The sequence below is a fragment of the Penicillium atrosanguineum genome (assembly GCF_028827265.1).
Source record: "Penicillium atrosanguineum strain IBT 20685 chromosome Unknown utg000002l_segment0_segment0, whole genome shotgun sequence".
Lineage (NCBI taxonomy): Eukaryota > Fungi > Ascomycota > Eurotiomycetes > Eurotiales > Aspergillaceae > Penicillium > Penicillium atrosanguineum.
This window is the reverse complement of record NW_026623134.1, coordinates 2324491-2338082: the sequence shown is the minus strand read 5'-3', so window position 1 is coordinate 2338082 and position 13592 is coordinate 2324491. Positions and strand designations below refer to the sequence as shown.

Here is a 13592-nt window from a genome sequence, read left to right as displayed (position 1 = left end):
TCTGATGATACCTTCTTCCAGATCTGACAGCCAGTCATAGAGGACACTGTGTCTTCCTATGCACCTGCTCGTGCAAATGAATCCCCTTGAAGGGAGGATAGGTTGCGAGCAGGGGTCCGCTGCGATTGTCCATATCAGGAACCAAGACACTGTACGGAAAGAGAAAAACCGATTTGGTTCCAATACAAAATCCAGTGCTCATTTCATGCTAGTCTCGACTCTATAAAGGAGAAACAACAGATGAGAAGAAAATCTAAATGAAACATAGGTGCAACGACTTTACAACGATGGCTTCATCGAACCCGTTTATCTTAGGTCGAACAGAGATGGCACCAGTGGGACCACCCTCTAACACCTACGTAATCACCACACCAAGCCCTGCAACAAGTCCCCAGCAGTCACAGGCTATGAGTGATAACGCTCCTTAGCGCGCTTAACTAACGTGTGATAAGAACGGCCCTCGGCGCCCAACGGGAGGATCCGGGCGGGTTCCAGCCCAACCAGAACGAACAGCCATGTGAAGTAGATGCATTAGGGTGTCAGGACCACGCTGAACGACTGGGTTCATAACGAACCTCGAGCTTTCAAGCCACTCACATGGTCCATTCCCCGCGTACCTCTGACTTAGCTCCCTTCAGCCAATTTGCATCGCCACCTTGGCGTTTATCCTCCCCATTTCCATCACACGGGCCTTCCACTAAACACTTCTCATGGAGCCGGACTTGTTCCCTTTTATGCTGTCAAAATTTCTGTCGCGTGTTGCCTACCGGCGGTCCGACGGATGATCTGTTAACCGAGCGTGTGCCACACACGTTAGTCTCCAGGGGTGAGCTCTTGCGATGCAGCTGTCACAGTGTCAATCTCCCTAGCCACCTATTTTCTTTCCCACCCAGAAATTTGAACTGGATTGGACACCATATAGCCTTTTGGCGTATCTTCCGCACCTATCGATCTTCCAAGGCTTAATCGAAGAGCATAGAGAGGAGCGTATCGCACCACCGGCATCATAATGAGTCGCCAATTGCATTTGGACACTCAAGTGGGACATGACAGACGATACTCATTCATGGAAACTCCTGTGGAAATGCACTCTGCTGCGCAGTTTCCCGAGCCAAATTACTCTTCGCCGGCGCCCTCAATGTCGAGCCCAGCCCAGCAGCCGACGATACAACCAGCGATAGAGCATACAAGCCAACAGCCAGAGCAAACGGTTCGTCACTTTTCTTCAAATGAGAAAGAACGACATCTACAAGAGGAGGGTATTATCCCGACGTACTCCAAATATCCGCCGCCGGATCAGCATCCTGCTCATTACGCACCTTATGTCGAACCCAATGTCCAAACAGCCCCGGAGCCTCAATCGGTCCACTCGCCGCTATACTCATACAATCACAACAGCGCCCTCCCATCTTCACCAGGGCCATTACCATCGAAGACCAACCCGGAAGCTCCCAATAGAAATGACACATTTTCTATAGCACCCGATGCGAACCCACTCCAGTCGCCGAGAATACCATACTTCCCACCCCCCGCCGCCGCCCCAGCGTCGCGAGCGCCGACAGTCGAGGACTTGAGCTCATACCACCAACCAGGACAGATAATGCACCCAAACCAAGAGGTACAGGGTGGAACCTGGAGCCATGGTCTCTGCGAGTGTTCCAATATCGGAACGTGTTGTCTGGGGCTAATCTGCCCATGCATTCTATACGGCAAGACGCAATACCGACTGTCAATGAAATCGAAAAAGGGAGATCCAACCAATATGCTAGGCCATGAGACTTGCAATGGATCTTGCACGGGAATGGCTCTGCTTTGTGGGTGCCAATGTAGGTTCAATCCCGCGCCGTGAGGAAGTGATTTACGTATAATGACCTTTGCGATAGGGCTATTGGCTACTATCCAGCACACCAGAACAAGAAAGGCATATGGAATCAAAGGTGATATCGCATCGGACTGTGTCCGAGCTACTTGTTGCACATGCTGCATCTTGATTCAAGACGAGAAAGAGATTCAGAAGCGAGAAGAGCAGCGGGGCCGGGCAACGCTTGAGCGAGGCGCGACCCTCCTTTCCCCATATACGGCCCCTGGGCCGATGACATATTCCCCGCCACCAGGGAATTGATCATGCAGCATAGTGTATCTCTAATGATTCAAAATGATATCTTATTCTTTACTTGCGGTCCTTGCATTGATACCTATGCTCTATCGACCTCAATGTGTGCGGAGCTTGTTTTCTCTTTGGCATCTCCGCAATAACTTCTCAGGTCCTGGGTTGGACCATGTAGACATCGACTCTTGAATTGATCTTGGGCGATCCCAGATTGTGGCATATTCAAAAGTGCACGAGGCTCAGCTCGACGTTCAGCTGATTGCTTCGGGTGTGGGAGGTGTTACATGATTTTTTTTCCTAGTTCTTCGAGCCTCGTGGTGGCTTCCTAGAATCTTCTAGACCAGGGAGATCAATACCTCTATACACTCTCTTAATATTCCGATAATGGCAGCCTTACATATCAGCAATCTATAGTTCAATTAGGCGCATTTCCATACTTCCAGCCCTTTCTGTTCTAGGTGGTTCTGTCCCCACCTGGCGGTAAGGGTGCGCCCCAGCGGTAACCCAATTCTCAGCGGTAGCCCAAATTTGATGCTATTCACACTATTAATCAACACATCGGATGCGAATTAATGTCAAAAGCTCATGAGCTTCTTCTGCAGCCCTCACTGCTTCAATTGATGCCTCATTCTTCCGCGTAGGCTGTTTCGGTGGCGGTTTGCCGTACACTTTCTCATGTAGTTTAGCTAGCCGCTTCTTATCCTGAATACCCTCATTTGCCTTCCTGTTCGCAATTGATTGATTGGCATCTCGTAGTAGGTTCCACCGCTGCTTCGAGGTGAGGTTTTGTATCTTCGATAGCTTCTTGTAGTTCCACTCGAGTGCTTGAATACATCTTGGAAGCGTATTCTCGACGCTTAAAGATGAGAGTGTGGTTAGCGGCGGTGACTGTTTTTTTCTCTGTATGAATGAAGGTTAGGCGCCGAGAGCTCTAGTAGCTTTATCTACTTATTGACAATCTTCTTAATAATATAGATACCATCTGCACGGGCGGCTTCGCAGGCCTCAATTACACGAGATTCGGGAGCTTTAGACGAAACTGGCATATTGGATGGGTGGGAATAGTTCAAGACGAACAATTAGGGAAGATTTGGACTACCGCTGAGAATTGGGCTACCCTGCACAATCAATGCATCAACACTTCGATCGGTTACAGGCCAGCCTTCTGATATTCATAAAGTGAAAAACTTGAGTCCAAATCTCGTATATTCTCAGCTGCGGGCTGGGTTGTCGGGAGTATGGAACTTAATAGCAATTGGATGATTGCCACTCGGTATAAGATCTATGATGCAAAATGATTAAGTAGATTTACCTTTGACCGTTGGTTTGTATTCAATAGCTCTGTCGTGAATAATGGTCCTGCGAAGGCCTCAGTCTTTGACTTCCGCGGCACGGCGAGTGCAATACATTGGGTTGACCGTTCTTCGTATTGCAATGGCCCGCAGTATTCCTCTGAGCTGCATTGACTATATCGTGTTGAGAGAGGTTCTCTATTGAAAAGTCAATGAGCGGTAAAGGGTAACTCAATCTCCGTGAAGAGCTGCTAGCAGCGATCCGACTCCACTCTCGCCTGAGTCATTTGTACCAGCTTCAAATGACCTAGGCTATGTTCATGCGATCTAACTGTCAATTGTATCTTGTTTCCTCGACCAAATCAACGTCAAAAATGGATCCAACCCCCATGTTTCTGTAAACCGTGAAGATGGGCAAGGAAAGATAAGACTAGCGAATCGCGGCAGAGCCTCCAGCATCATTGGCAGAGAAGGAGTCATTTGCCTAGCAGATCCCAAACACGAGCATCGCCGATCATGGAGATGCCATCCCGCAGCCCCAATCAAAACTCGTCCTGGACAGGCCCCTCATGCCAAGCGAGATCATAGCCCCACGCTTCCCAGCCACATGACTGCTAAATATGCGCAATGACGCTGGAAACCCAGTGAACCATAATCGTGGGGATTTAAGAGAATCTCGGATTTTCAAGGGTCCAGAGTGTTACACGAACCACTTTGCCATGCGAGGACTCGATGAGAGCAGTGTCGTTCTTAGACGCGTGAGCCAGACGGCCGGCGACCAGGTGAAGCATGGATGGGACGCGTTTGTTAATTTTGCAGCGAGAGATAACGTTCTTGAAGTCGCGCTTGGTTTGATGTGAGTGGAATGCGCCGCGTTCGTAATGGAATAGGAAAACTGATAGGAAGCGCTCTAGTATCGCAAATGCGTTTACGAAAGTCGTTACTTCGTTCGTGTCGGATGTCGCTTTGCCGGTTGTCTCCCTGTTGCCATTCTTGAATCGCAATATGGATCAGAAGTTTGCTGTTTTGTCGAGTGGACCGAACTATGTCAGGGAGGACGGGTACAACACTATTAAGCAGGCTAGAGACGATGGCGCGTTGGTTCTGGCTTACGGGTTCGTTCACTTATGGCTTTTTTTGGGAGACTGATGAACCTTTTAAATCTCCTAACGTTGGTTCTAGATTGTTCATTGAGAATATTCTTAACTTCCTCGGTGTCAGCCTCACTTTGTTTGCGGTCGCGCATGCGTACATGTTTATTTCTCATAATAAGATCATCAAGCCGACTGTCAGGTGCAGATACTGCAGGAAGTTCATCAGCGAACAGGTAAGATGCTTTCAGTCTTAATGTCTTAATGGATTTAACCAAAAGCAGGCGAGACGCTGTTGCAGTTGCTCGAGTTGGCAGGATGGAAGAGAAGATCTGCCCGGCGAAGAGGATGATGAGGGGATAGAAGAAGATATTTGATCTATCAGCCTCAGAGTTACCTTGCAATACAATATGCCTCACAAATGATTTACAAGAAACATAGACATCTGTCTTGTAGATGATAAATGGTGCACCTTCTCCTGGTCAGGATAGACCACAGACAGTAGACCAGATCTTTTTTTGAGAGGAGTGTGTTTTAGGTACCTTGCTATGTTATCTTACTAAAAGCAGACCGGTGCTCACCCGAAGCATGTTCATGAGAATATTGCAGATGAATTCGAGGTTCAAATTTTGCTCAGACGCCCGCCTTCGGCATAACGTAGGAAAGAAGTACATATATCTCGCAATTGTGCAACACCGGCTAGCGCCATGGTACGGCTGAGTTCTCGTTCGAGGATATTCATAACAGTCTCCACGCCTTCTTGGCCGTTGAAGGCGAGTCCCCACAGAGCCGGTCGCCCGACTAACACGAAGTCTGCTCCAAGTGCTAATGCCTTGAAGACATCACTCCCCCGACGAATCCCTCCATCAAAAATAATTGGTATTTTTCCTTTAACAACTTCTGTAACCCCAGGGAGCGCTTGGATGGTGGAAGGGACGCAGTCGAGTTGACGGCCGCCGTGATTTGACACGACAATAGCATCAGCACCGCATTCGACGGCGAGTTGCGCATCTTCGGGAGCCATCACACCTTTCAATATGATTTTCATGTTCGTTGTCTGTCGTAAGAATTTCATAGTTGAGCTCCAAGTCAAAGAAGCGCTGTTTGCCGTGTCCCCGGCTGTTTGCATGAGATCACTCGCTTGTTTGGCGGAGCGTGCATCCATGATCTCCCGATTGAATGATGGCTTTCGTGGCCCCTGGGTATCTTGATGCTTGAGATTGGCCAGATGGATGCCTTCAGGAAGGACCAATGGGGTTCGCCGCTCATTAATCCGGTTCCCGAGGACCGGCGTATCCACTGTCAATACCAGTGCTTCAAAACCAGCGGCTACGCATGCATTAGCTTTTTTTCTTAGCATAACATAGGATCATAATAGGACTCACCCTCTGCCCTCTTTATGATTGGCACGCTAAGATTGAGATCTGAAGCAAGATAGATCTGGAACCAGAATGGCGCGGCAGTCTCCCCAACTTGGCGCCGAGCAACCATGACATCCTCTAGGGACGTAGTCGAATTTGAAGACAAGGTTAGATTGAGACCCATCGAGCCTGCCGCACGTGCCACATCAAGTTCACCCTCTGGGCTGGCCAATCTTTGCATCGCACTAGGTGCTATTCCGACGGGAAACGGGAAACGATGACCGAATAGCTGAGCGGAAGTGTCGATCCGTGATACATCTCGGAGAACACGAGGTAGGATGAGGAGACTGCCAGTTCATAAGATACATTGTTACTGCAATGGCCAAGTCAACCGACGTACCCGTCGTAATCCTTTCGGTTTCTTTCCACTGCAGTCTGCTCATCCGAGCCGCAGGAGTAATAGTTGTAAACATTGACTGGAAGCTTGTTTCGAGCAATCGCTTCGACCTGGTCAACAGTGATGGGGTCGCTTGTCAGATGATCGCCAGCCATGGTGCTGGATGACTGTGTTGCAAAGTCGCAGAGAATGAGGAAAGAGGACGAAGTTGGAGCATTGAGGCACCTGGGTTGGATCGGATATTAATCCGCTCTGGCACAGACCTCGGCGTTATGCGGCGATCCATTCAATACAGGGAACTCATGTTCAGGCTGGCTCGGCGATTGATATTGCAAGATGCCAGCGATCTTGCAGGTAACTTGTCCGGTACATCAGGTACAAGCCTTCCAAGGTGGACGAGGACGAGGACCCACTTCTAGGGTGACAGCCGGTGAGCGGGTGGAATCAGCAATCAGGGAAGTACAGTAGGTCCGAGTGACGCCTTCCTCAAGTATATCAACGTTGACCTCCAGGGGAATTATGGTCTCTCGCGGTGTGAGTGGCGTGGTTGGGAATCCAATTGCTGCATTCAAGTGAGCGTCTTGTTTCAATTTCTTCGGGGGTGGGAAGAAAATACCATCAGATTTTTATAGTCTCTTGATCTCGCCCACCTGGGAGTGAAATTTCTCTTTGCTTTTTTTGATCTTAATTCAATGAATACTACTTTCGCACTTTTAGAAAAACGCGCCAAGCGGGGGTTCCAGGGTTCGCATTTATTTGGTGGGGCGTGGTGGAGCGAGGGCGCTGACCTTGAGGTTATTCCCGGGCCCAGATGGCATATCGGTACTGGAGGTAATCCCACCACTGATAATGATAAGTGCTTCCCATGTCCCAACAAGTACGATATTCTCTACCCCGTCTGTAAGGAGATCCTGGATGCTATCGAGCAGGCAGGCTCTAGGCTTGAGACAAATGTGATCGGGCAGACACTGGATGTATGGGAGTTGATACAGGCTCTTTGGCCCGGTGACCGCGATGAAATGTTATGTAATCCCATGAGTTGACTCTAACTAACTATAGCTTATCCATAACTATATGGCAGTTGATTTGAAAGAAGATCACGTGGACTTCCATTTGTCATTCACCGAGCTTCGGACCGCGCCCTTCCGAAGCTCTTCCAACCTCAGGAGTCTTGTCAACAGTCCTTGTTTCAAATCTTATTTTCCGTTATCGATCTCGAGGTTCTCTTTCCATATTGATCTAGTAAAGCACCCGAAGTCATGTCGATCACGCATATTGTTCTCTTCCAGTTCAAAGCCGGCATTGAGCCTGAAGTTATCAAAGACGTATGATATTCAACTTTGAGTATGTCTCCATGCATTGAGAACTAACAAGATACTTCAAAAGACATGTGATCGTATGCTTGCCTTGAAGGGTAACTGTCTGCATCCGACGTCCCAAAAGCCATACATCACGACATCATCCGGCGGTGCCGATAACTCGCCTGAAGGTATCCAGGTAGGTAGAGTCATTCACCCGCGCTAACATTCGACTACTTTACCTCTGATAAGTTGCTAATGGAATTAAATCTTAGAATGGCATTACTCATGCTTTTGTTGTTGAATTCGCCAGCGCCGGAGACCGGGATTACTATACCCACAAGGACCCGGCCCATTTAGCATTCATTCAAAGTCTGGGTGGCGTGATTGAAAAGGCACAGGTCATTGATTATACACCCGGGGTCTATTGAAATATGTGAAGTACTTCATGGCTTAATGGTTCTGAGGGCATGAGATTGTAGTATCCGATTTCTACGGTCTACAGTATCTACCTCCCCTGGGCTCTTTTCTGCTGCTCGATAGATACTCGTCGCATAGATTTCCATCTCTTCCATTTATCTTCATTTCGATTCTACCTCCTCCATTGTCGTTCTTAAAATCCTGTACGAAGCTACAAGATGTCAACTTTATCCATGGATGCATTGCTGCTGTCTCAGTCGCTCGTTGACAAACTGGAGGCATCATACGAGATGATCAAGAGCCTTGTGCCTACCCTAAAAAGTCTTTCAGGCTGGAAAGATTTGGTAGAATCTAGCTTTGACCTCTCTGAGCAACATCGGTAACAAATACTGGGTTATTTTGGCAAGCACCGTCTCTGAGCCTATTGAGCCCACTTACTTCCCCAAGCTTGATCAGGAGCAGTCTCGTCTATGTCCATCCATGCTCACGACAGAAGGCGCGTGGAAGTCAACATTGAACGATGCAAAAGCAGTGCCAAACAATATCACTAACTCCATAATGAAGCTCTACGCTTTCTAGGAGCTTTACGTGATTACCCCTATATGAACAAGCTCATGCGCATCGTTCCTGCTGTCATGGCTGACGAAACCAACGGCCCGTCGATATATAAATCCCCCGCTTCCGTGCTTTCGACGCAGAATACCGTACTTATTAACCTTCCTGATGTTATTATGAGAGGGCTGAGTGGATATCAATGTAGCAGAGATGTCTCACATTTCACTTCGATACGTATGTGCTAAGAGAAGCTATGCTCCATCTTTTCCGAGGCCTATAAGTAAATTTTCGATTTTTTTTAAAAAATCCTTCCAATTTTTCTACAGAATGTTTCTACATAGACCACGCTTCCCTCTTGAGACTCATCACCTAGGATAAGGTCTTAATCCTTCCACAGATCAAAGGATTATACCGATCGAACATCTAAGCAGAAGTAAAGGTTCATTGAAAAACTCCTTTATCATACATTCCCAGTTCGAATTCACTGCAAAGCCATTCTTCAAAGAAGAATTCTCAATCGCCAATTTCCTTATGTCGATGTAATTCTTAAGTCCTCAACTTAGCCAATATAGCCACGCTGGGTACCGACCTTGCGGCTATCAAGGTCAGAATCCACGCGAGGATCGAGCTTGTTAGCCATATCGGACGCATGTGGTCCCACAGTAGCTCCGGCGTGAGGCTTATTGTAACTGCTTCCCCCAAGAATATTATGTTGAGCCCGATTATCCAAATCAGAATCCACACGCGGATCGAGCTTGTTAGCCGTGTCGGTCGTATGTGGTCCCACAGTAGCTCCAGTGTGGGGCTTATTGTAGTTGCTAGCCGCAATAGTTTCGTGTCGAGCCCGATTATCCATATCAGAATCGACGCGGGGATCCAGCTTATTGGCTAGGTTTGAGCTGTGTGGGCCTGCGTTGGTAGAAGAGGTTCCGGGGTTGTGGTGAGGAGCATGTGTGCTCTCAAGGGTGTCGAATCGACGATCCGCATGGGCAGTGGTGTTAGCGGGCTGCGTGATGGGCACCCGGCCAGGCACCTGGCCTGCACTGAAGGTATTGTGTGCGCGGTTATCTTTTGGAAATCAGCTTATATGGATTTTATTGATCGAGGTTGGGAAGACATACCTCTGTCACTGTCCACTCGGGGGTCAACCTTGTTGGCGATCCCTGAACTATGCGGGCCGGCGGCACCGCCCATGGCCTCGTGGCGAACACGGTTGTCTAGCCAGTTAGAGGGACTGAGCTTGATTCAATATGTGAATTTGAAATGCATACCCCTATCACTATCGACCATTGGGTCAAGCTTGTTGACGATGTTGGAGTCGTGGGGTCCATGGTTGGTAGAGTGGGTCGACTCTTGCTTGTGGCCCGTTAGGGCTTCTTCAACCTTGTGTATGATGCCCATGATGGAAAGTAGAGTTTAAGCTTTAGAATAGGTTGATGGAGATGAAAGATGGTTTGTTGATGAAGGGGAATGAAGAGTGAAATCTTAAGGGCTTTTATATTATCGCGATACCCTGGATAGTTACGATTTTCAAGCAACTACACCTGGGCAGTTGCATTGTTTATGACGTCGCGACTTGCAAAAAAGGCGTAGCGCTTGTGCAATGATATCTACTAAAGCTCTCAGTGGTGACTGATTTACCCTCGCGAATACCTAGCTTGGCCAAATTGCGTCAGGATGTTTTCGCCACCTTGCCAAGACTAGTACATACGGGCAAAACAAGGCCACACCCATGCATCCATCCCTTTGAAAGCGTGATGCAAAGCCACACACGCCAAAAAGAATTCAGGTCACATGTGAAACCCGAATTCTTGGAGAATGTTGTCAATGATCCATCATCGTTTAATTTCAGATGTTCATTGTCAACAAAGGGATCGATCAGGGGTCAACCCATTCAGAAGAAGTCATGACTGGCCAGTCAGAATTGAAACAAACAACAGGAACATAAAACTTCATCATTGAATCTCGGTTACAGTCTTGACGCTCGCTTCTGAGGCTGGCCTCCAGTCCCAGTCGACCCGATCAGTCCACCATCAACAACCAAATTCTGCCCGGTGATGTAACGCGAAGCACCACTAGCCAAGAATGCCACACAGTTAGCCACATCAAAAGCATCACCCATGCTACCCTGAGGCACATTATGATCGGTGATTTTCTTGTGTATCTCACGCTCCTCCGCCGATTCGCTATTCCCAAGTTTCTCCAGCAGCGGCGTATACACCATTCCAGGAGCGACAGAATTCACTCGAATACCTTTACCCGCGTACATAATCCCAGTAATACTCGAGAAATGGATAACCGCCGCCTTGGCAGATGCGTATGCGACTTGGGGTTTGCCCAGGTATCTCATGCCGGCAATGGAGGCATTGTTAATAATCGATCCAGATCCTTGTTTTTCCATTATGGGCAGGACGGCATTGCAGCCGAGGAAGACGGTCTTCAAATTAAAGCGGATCTGAGAATCCCATGCTTCTTCTGACATGGTGGCTGGGTCTCCGGTCTTTGTACCCCCGACGTTGTTGACGAGGATGTCAATACGGTCGTGCTTTTGGATGATTTGGTTGACAGCTCGTTTGATATCAGCTAGGCTGGTTGCGTCTGCCTGGACTGGCTCGCAGATTCCTCCGTCGGCTTGGATTCGGGATGCTGTCAACCGTGCTGCTTCTAGGTTCACATCACAGGCGATAACAGTTGCACCAGATGTACTAAGGACTTTGCTGATTGCAGCTCCATTGCCCCAGAATTTTGATGTGGGGTCGCCGGATTGACCTGCTCCTAGTACTAAAGCGATTTGACCTTTGAGGTCAGGGTATGAAGCGTACGTCTCCCTGTCAGCGAGTGTCAGTGGGACTGCCTCGGAATGAGAGTTTCAAGCTAACCGATGGGCCATGGTGATGGTTAACACTGGTGAGTTCGGTGATTTGATCTGGAAACCGCAGGTCCCTTCCTAGTTGCAGAGATCTTGAGGAGTTGCAGCAGGGAGCAAGTTGGCTGGCAATCCAAAGGTGATGTGACTGAGCATACTCCGCACGAATGCAGTCGGATTTGGGCTATATTTCCCGGGTGTTGCGACGTCTAGGGGTAGCTAGTCTAATTAGATGCTGTACTCGTCTCGAGGCTGGGAATGGCTCAATGTAGCCCCGCTCGGGGTATAGCCGGTCATTCGATATCGTGGGGCTTCAGTATGCCCTGCCCACTGATTAAAGGTGCTTCTCACGAGTATAGTGGATCCCGTCTCTGCGGCCCGGCGAGAAGAGCGATACGAATGTCCAGAGCGCCGGATTTCGGAGCGGTGTCCGACAGTATTTCTTCTACATAATTGCTTGGTAAACTCAGATATAATTTTAAATGATGTCCATTGGTTATCTCAAGACTCCCAGGCAGATGAAGCAAACAATCATTAGAACATTGACAAAAGACACAGCCTGCAGTATTGTTGGATGTTTGCCTTGATCCCTGTTGGACCTTTCTCTATACCTTCCAAATTTACATGCAAATCCTCCAACGGCAAAAACAATTCTTTCTATAAAAACAATAAATGTAAGAAGGATGAATCTGACTACAGACAACTATCACCTTGTCTAAGTCAGCACAATAGAAGCTATTGTGAAGAAGTGCCAGTGCGTTCACGCAGCTAAGCCGACGTGGCCCCTACGTGGTAAGTTTGGTGGCAGAGGGAGCTCCGGTGTACAAGATCAGCAGAATGATGGTCAAAGCACCACCGATAGCGATGCCCTTAGCCTGAGCGGGGTTGTTGCGGCGGTACTCGCCGACCTGGAGTTTCACATCGGTGGCAAGGGTCTGCATCTTCTCGGCGCCGAGCTTGTAGTACACAAGACCAGCAAGAGCAATAGAGTAACCGAAGAACTGCTGGGCAGTAACGGGGTCGTGGAAGATCATCATGGAGGCGCAAACAAGCAGGATATCCTTCAGGATACCAGCCATGGTGAGGACGACAGCGGAGGTCTTGCCGATCAGAAGCACAACAGAGGCGTTGAGCAGGAAGGCAACGAGGGCGTTAGCAATAAGAGTCATGATGCCGAGAGAGTAAATATCGTTCATAGTCATACGGGGAAGGTCGGTGAAAAGGGTGACAACACCGTTGGTAATGGCGCAGGCCGGGGCGTAGTAGTACAGCGAGACAAGGGGGTCCATCTTGAACTCGGCGGAGCTAAGGAGACGCTGGACCATGACAAGACGGAGAGCCTCGAAGATGATACCGGCAACCTGGATGAGGAAACCAAGCATGTCAAACTTGATCTCACCGAAGGAGGCGATGACAACACCAAGGACAATGATAGCGACATTGCCGAGAGTCTTGTAGTTGGCGGGGGCGATTCCAAAGGCCCAGGTAGCGAAAAGGGTAACGACAGCGTTGGTAGCCTTCAACATCTGGATGAAGGACACACTCAGGTAGAGGTAGGCCAGGTTACCGCAGATCAGGGACAAACTGAACATGATACCGATGGGCACAATAGCACGACTATTCGAGAATTCCGACCATTAGCCCAATTCGTATGTTCCGCCGTGTTTCATGTGAGACTCACGTATAGGTGGCCGGGTTCATCGGGACCTTGTGACGGGAGTCCAGGATGGTGGTGCAGCGAGCCAGAATCTGGGTCATCGCGGTAGCGAACACCATGTGCCATGTCGTGAGGAACAGGGCTGCCAAATTGTTAGAGTTTGATCGTTTCGAGTCGGATAACCTCGAGTATTTCGATGTGGACTAGGTGGGAGGGAACTCACGGAAGTCTAGAAGCGATTGTTAGTTTTGTGATTTTTCAGACCAATTGAGGTAGCCGGGCATCAACTTACTGAACTTCGCGGATGAAAGAACCCACTTGTTGAACAGAATGACGCTGGAACTCAGGGCAATCCACAGACTGTTGACGTTAGATACGTTCGAGGTTCGAGATTCGAGAGATCACAGGGGAAGACGCACGCAATGTAGAATGCGGGGTGGATGCCATTGCTAGCGGGCGCGGCGGGAGCACCGTTCTCGAGCTTGCGCTCGTCTTGCGAGGAACGACCGTTTGCCATGGTTGGATAGTTAACCGTAAAAGAGTGA

At 48.8% G+C, this 13592-nt stretch overlaps 8 protein-coding genes across 8 annotated transcripts; 3 read left to right on the top strand and 5 right to left on the bottom strand.

The window, feature by feature from the left end:
* Positions 1–2656: 2656 nt before the first annotated feature.
* Positions 2657–3156, bottom strand: N7443_002660 (uncharacterized protein; the record flags this gene model as incomplete). The annotated part of the gene is made up of 2 exons (XM_056882716.1): positions 2657–2966; positions 3059–3156. The coding sequence occupies 2 exons, from the start codon at positions 3154–3156 to the stop codon at positions 2657–2659; spliced, it is 408 nt and encodes a 135-aa protein (XP_056744557.1).
* An 866-nt stretch (positions 3157–4022) lies between these two features.
* N7443_002659 (MscL family protein) lies at positions 4023–4870 on the top strand (the record flags this gene model as incomplete). The annotated part of the gene is made up of 4 exons (XM_056882715.1): positions 4023–4258; positions 4305–4517; positions 4585–4729; positions 4778–4870. The coding sequence occupies 4 exons, from the start codon at positions 4023–4025 to the stop codon at positions 4868–4870; spliced, it is 687 nt and encodes a 228-aa protein (XP_056744556.1).
* Positions 4871–5115: 245 nt separating this feature from the next.
* Positions 5116–6406, bottom strand: N7443_002658 (alpha-hydroxy acid oxidase; the record flags this gene model as incomplete). The annotated part of the gene is made up of 3 exons (XM_056882714.1): positions 5116–5822; positions 5879–6201; positions 6255–6406. 3 exons carry the CDS (start codon positions 6404–6406, stop codon positions 5116–5118), a joined length of 1182 nt encoding a protein of 393 aa, XP_056744555.1.
* A 1104-nt stretch (positions 6407–7510) lies between these two features.
* On the top strand, positions 7511–7980 carry N7443_002657 (Dabb family protein; the record flags this gene model as incomplete). The annotated part of the gene is made up of 3 exons (XM_056882713.1): positions 7511–7576; positions 7638–7748; positions 7825–7980. 3 exons carry the CDS (start codon positions 7511–7513, stop codon positions 7978–7980), a joined length of 333 nt encoding a protein of 110 aa, XP_056744554.1.
* Positions 7981–8202: 222 nt separating this feature from the next.
* Positions 8203–8548, top strand: N7443_002656 (stress responsive A/B barrel domain protein; the record flags this gene model as incomplete). Its single annotated transcript, XM_056882712.1, has 2 exons — positions 8203–8290; positions 8325–8548. 2 exons carry the CDS (start codon positions 8203–8205, stop codon positions 8546–8548), a joined length of 312 nt encoding a protein of 103 aa, XP_056744553.1.
* Positions 8549–9083: 535 nt separating this feature from the next.
* Positions 9084–9925, bottom strand: dprA (putative cell surface protein; the record flags this gene model as incomplete). The annotated part of the gene is made up of 3 exons (XM_056882711.1): positions 9084–9592; positions 9646–9741; positions 9796–9925. 3 exons carry the CDS (start codon positions 9923–9925, stop codon positions 9084–9086), a joined length of 735 nt encoding a protein of 244 aa, XP_056744552.1.
* A 568-nt stretch (positions 9926–10493) lies between these two features.
* N7443_002654 (SDR family NAD(P)-dependent oxidoreductase) lies at positions 10494–11414 on the bottom strand (the record flags this gene model as incomplete). The annotated part of the gene is made up of 2 exons (XM_056882710.1): positions 10494–11352; positions 11404–11414. The coding sequence occupies 2 exons, from the start codon at positions 11412–11414 to the stop codon at positions 10494–10496; spliced, it is 870 nt and encodes a 289-aa protein (XP_056744551.1).
* A 761-nt stretch (positions 11415–12175) lies between these two features.
* On the bottom strand, positions 12176–13564 carry N7443_002653 (short chain type dehydrogenase; the record flags this gene model as incomplete). Its single annotated transcript, XM_056882709.1, has 5 exons — positions 12176–13007; positions 13072–13189; positions 13271–13276; positions 13340–13407; positions 13467–13564. 5 exons carry the CDS (start codon positions 13562–13564, stop codon positions 12176–12178), a joined length of 1122 nt encoding a protein of 373 aa, XP_056744550.1.
* Between the last annotated feature and the right edge of the window lie 28 nt (positions 13565–13592).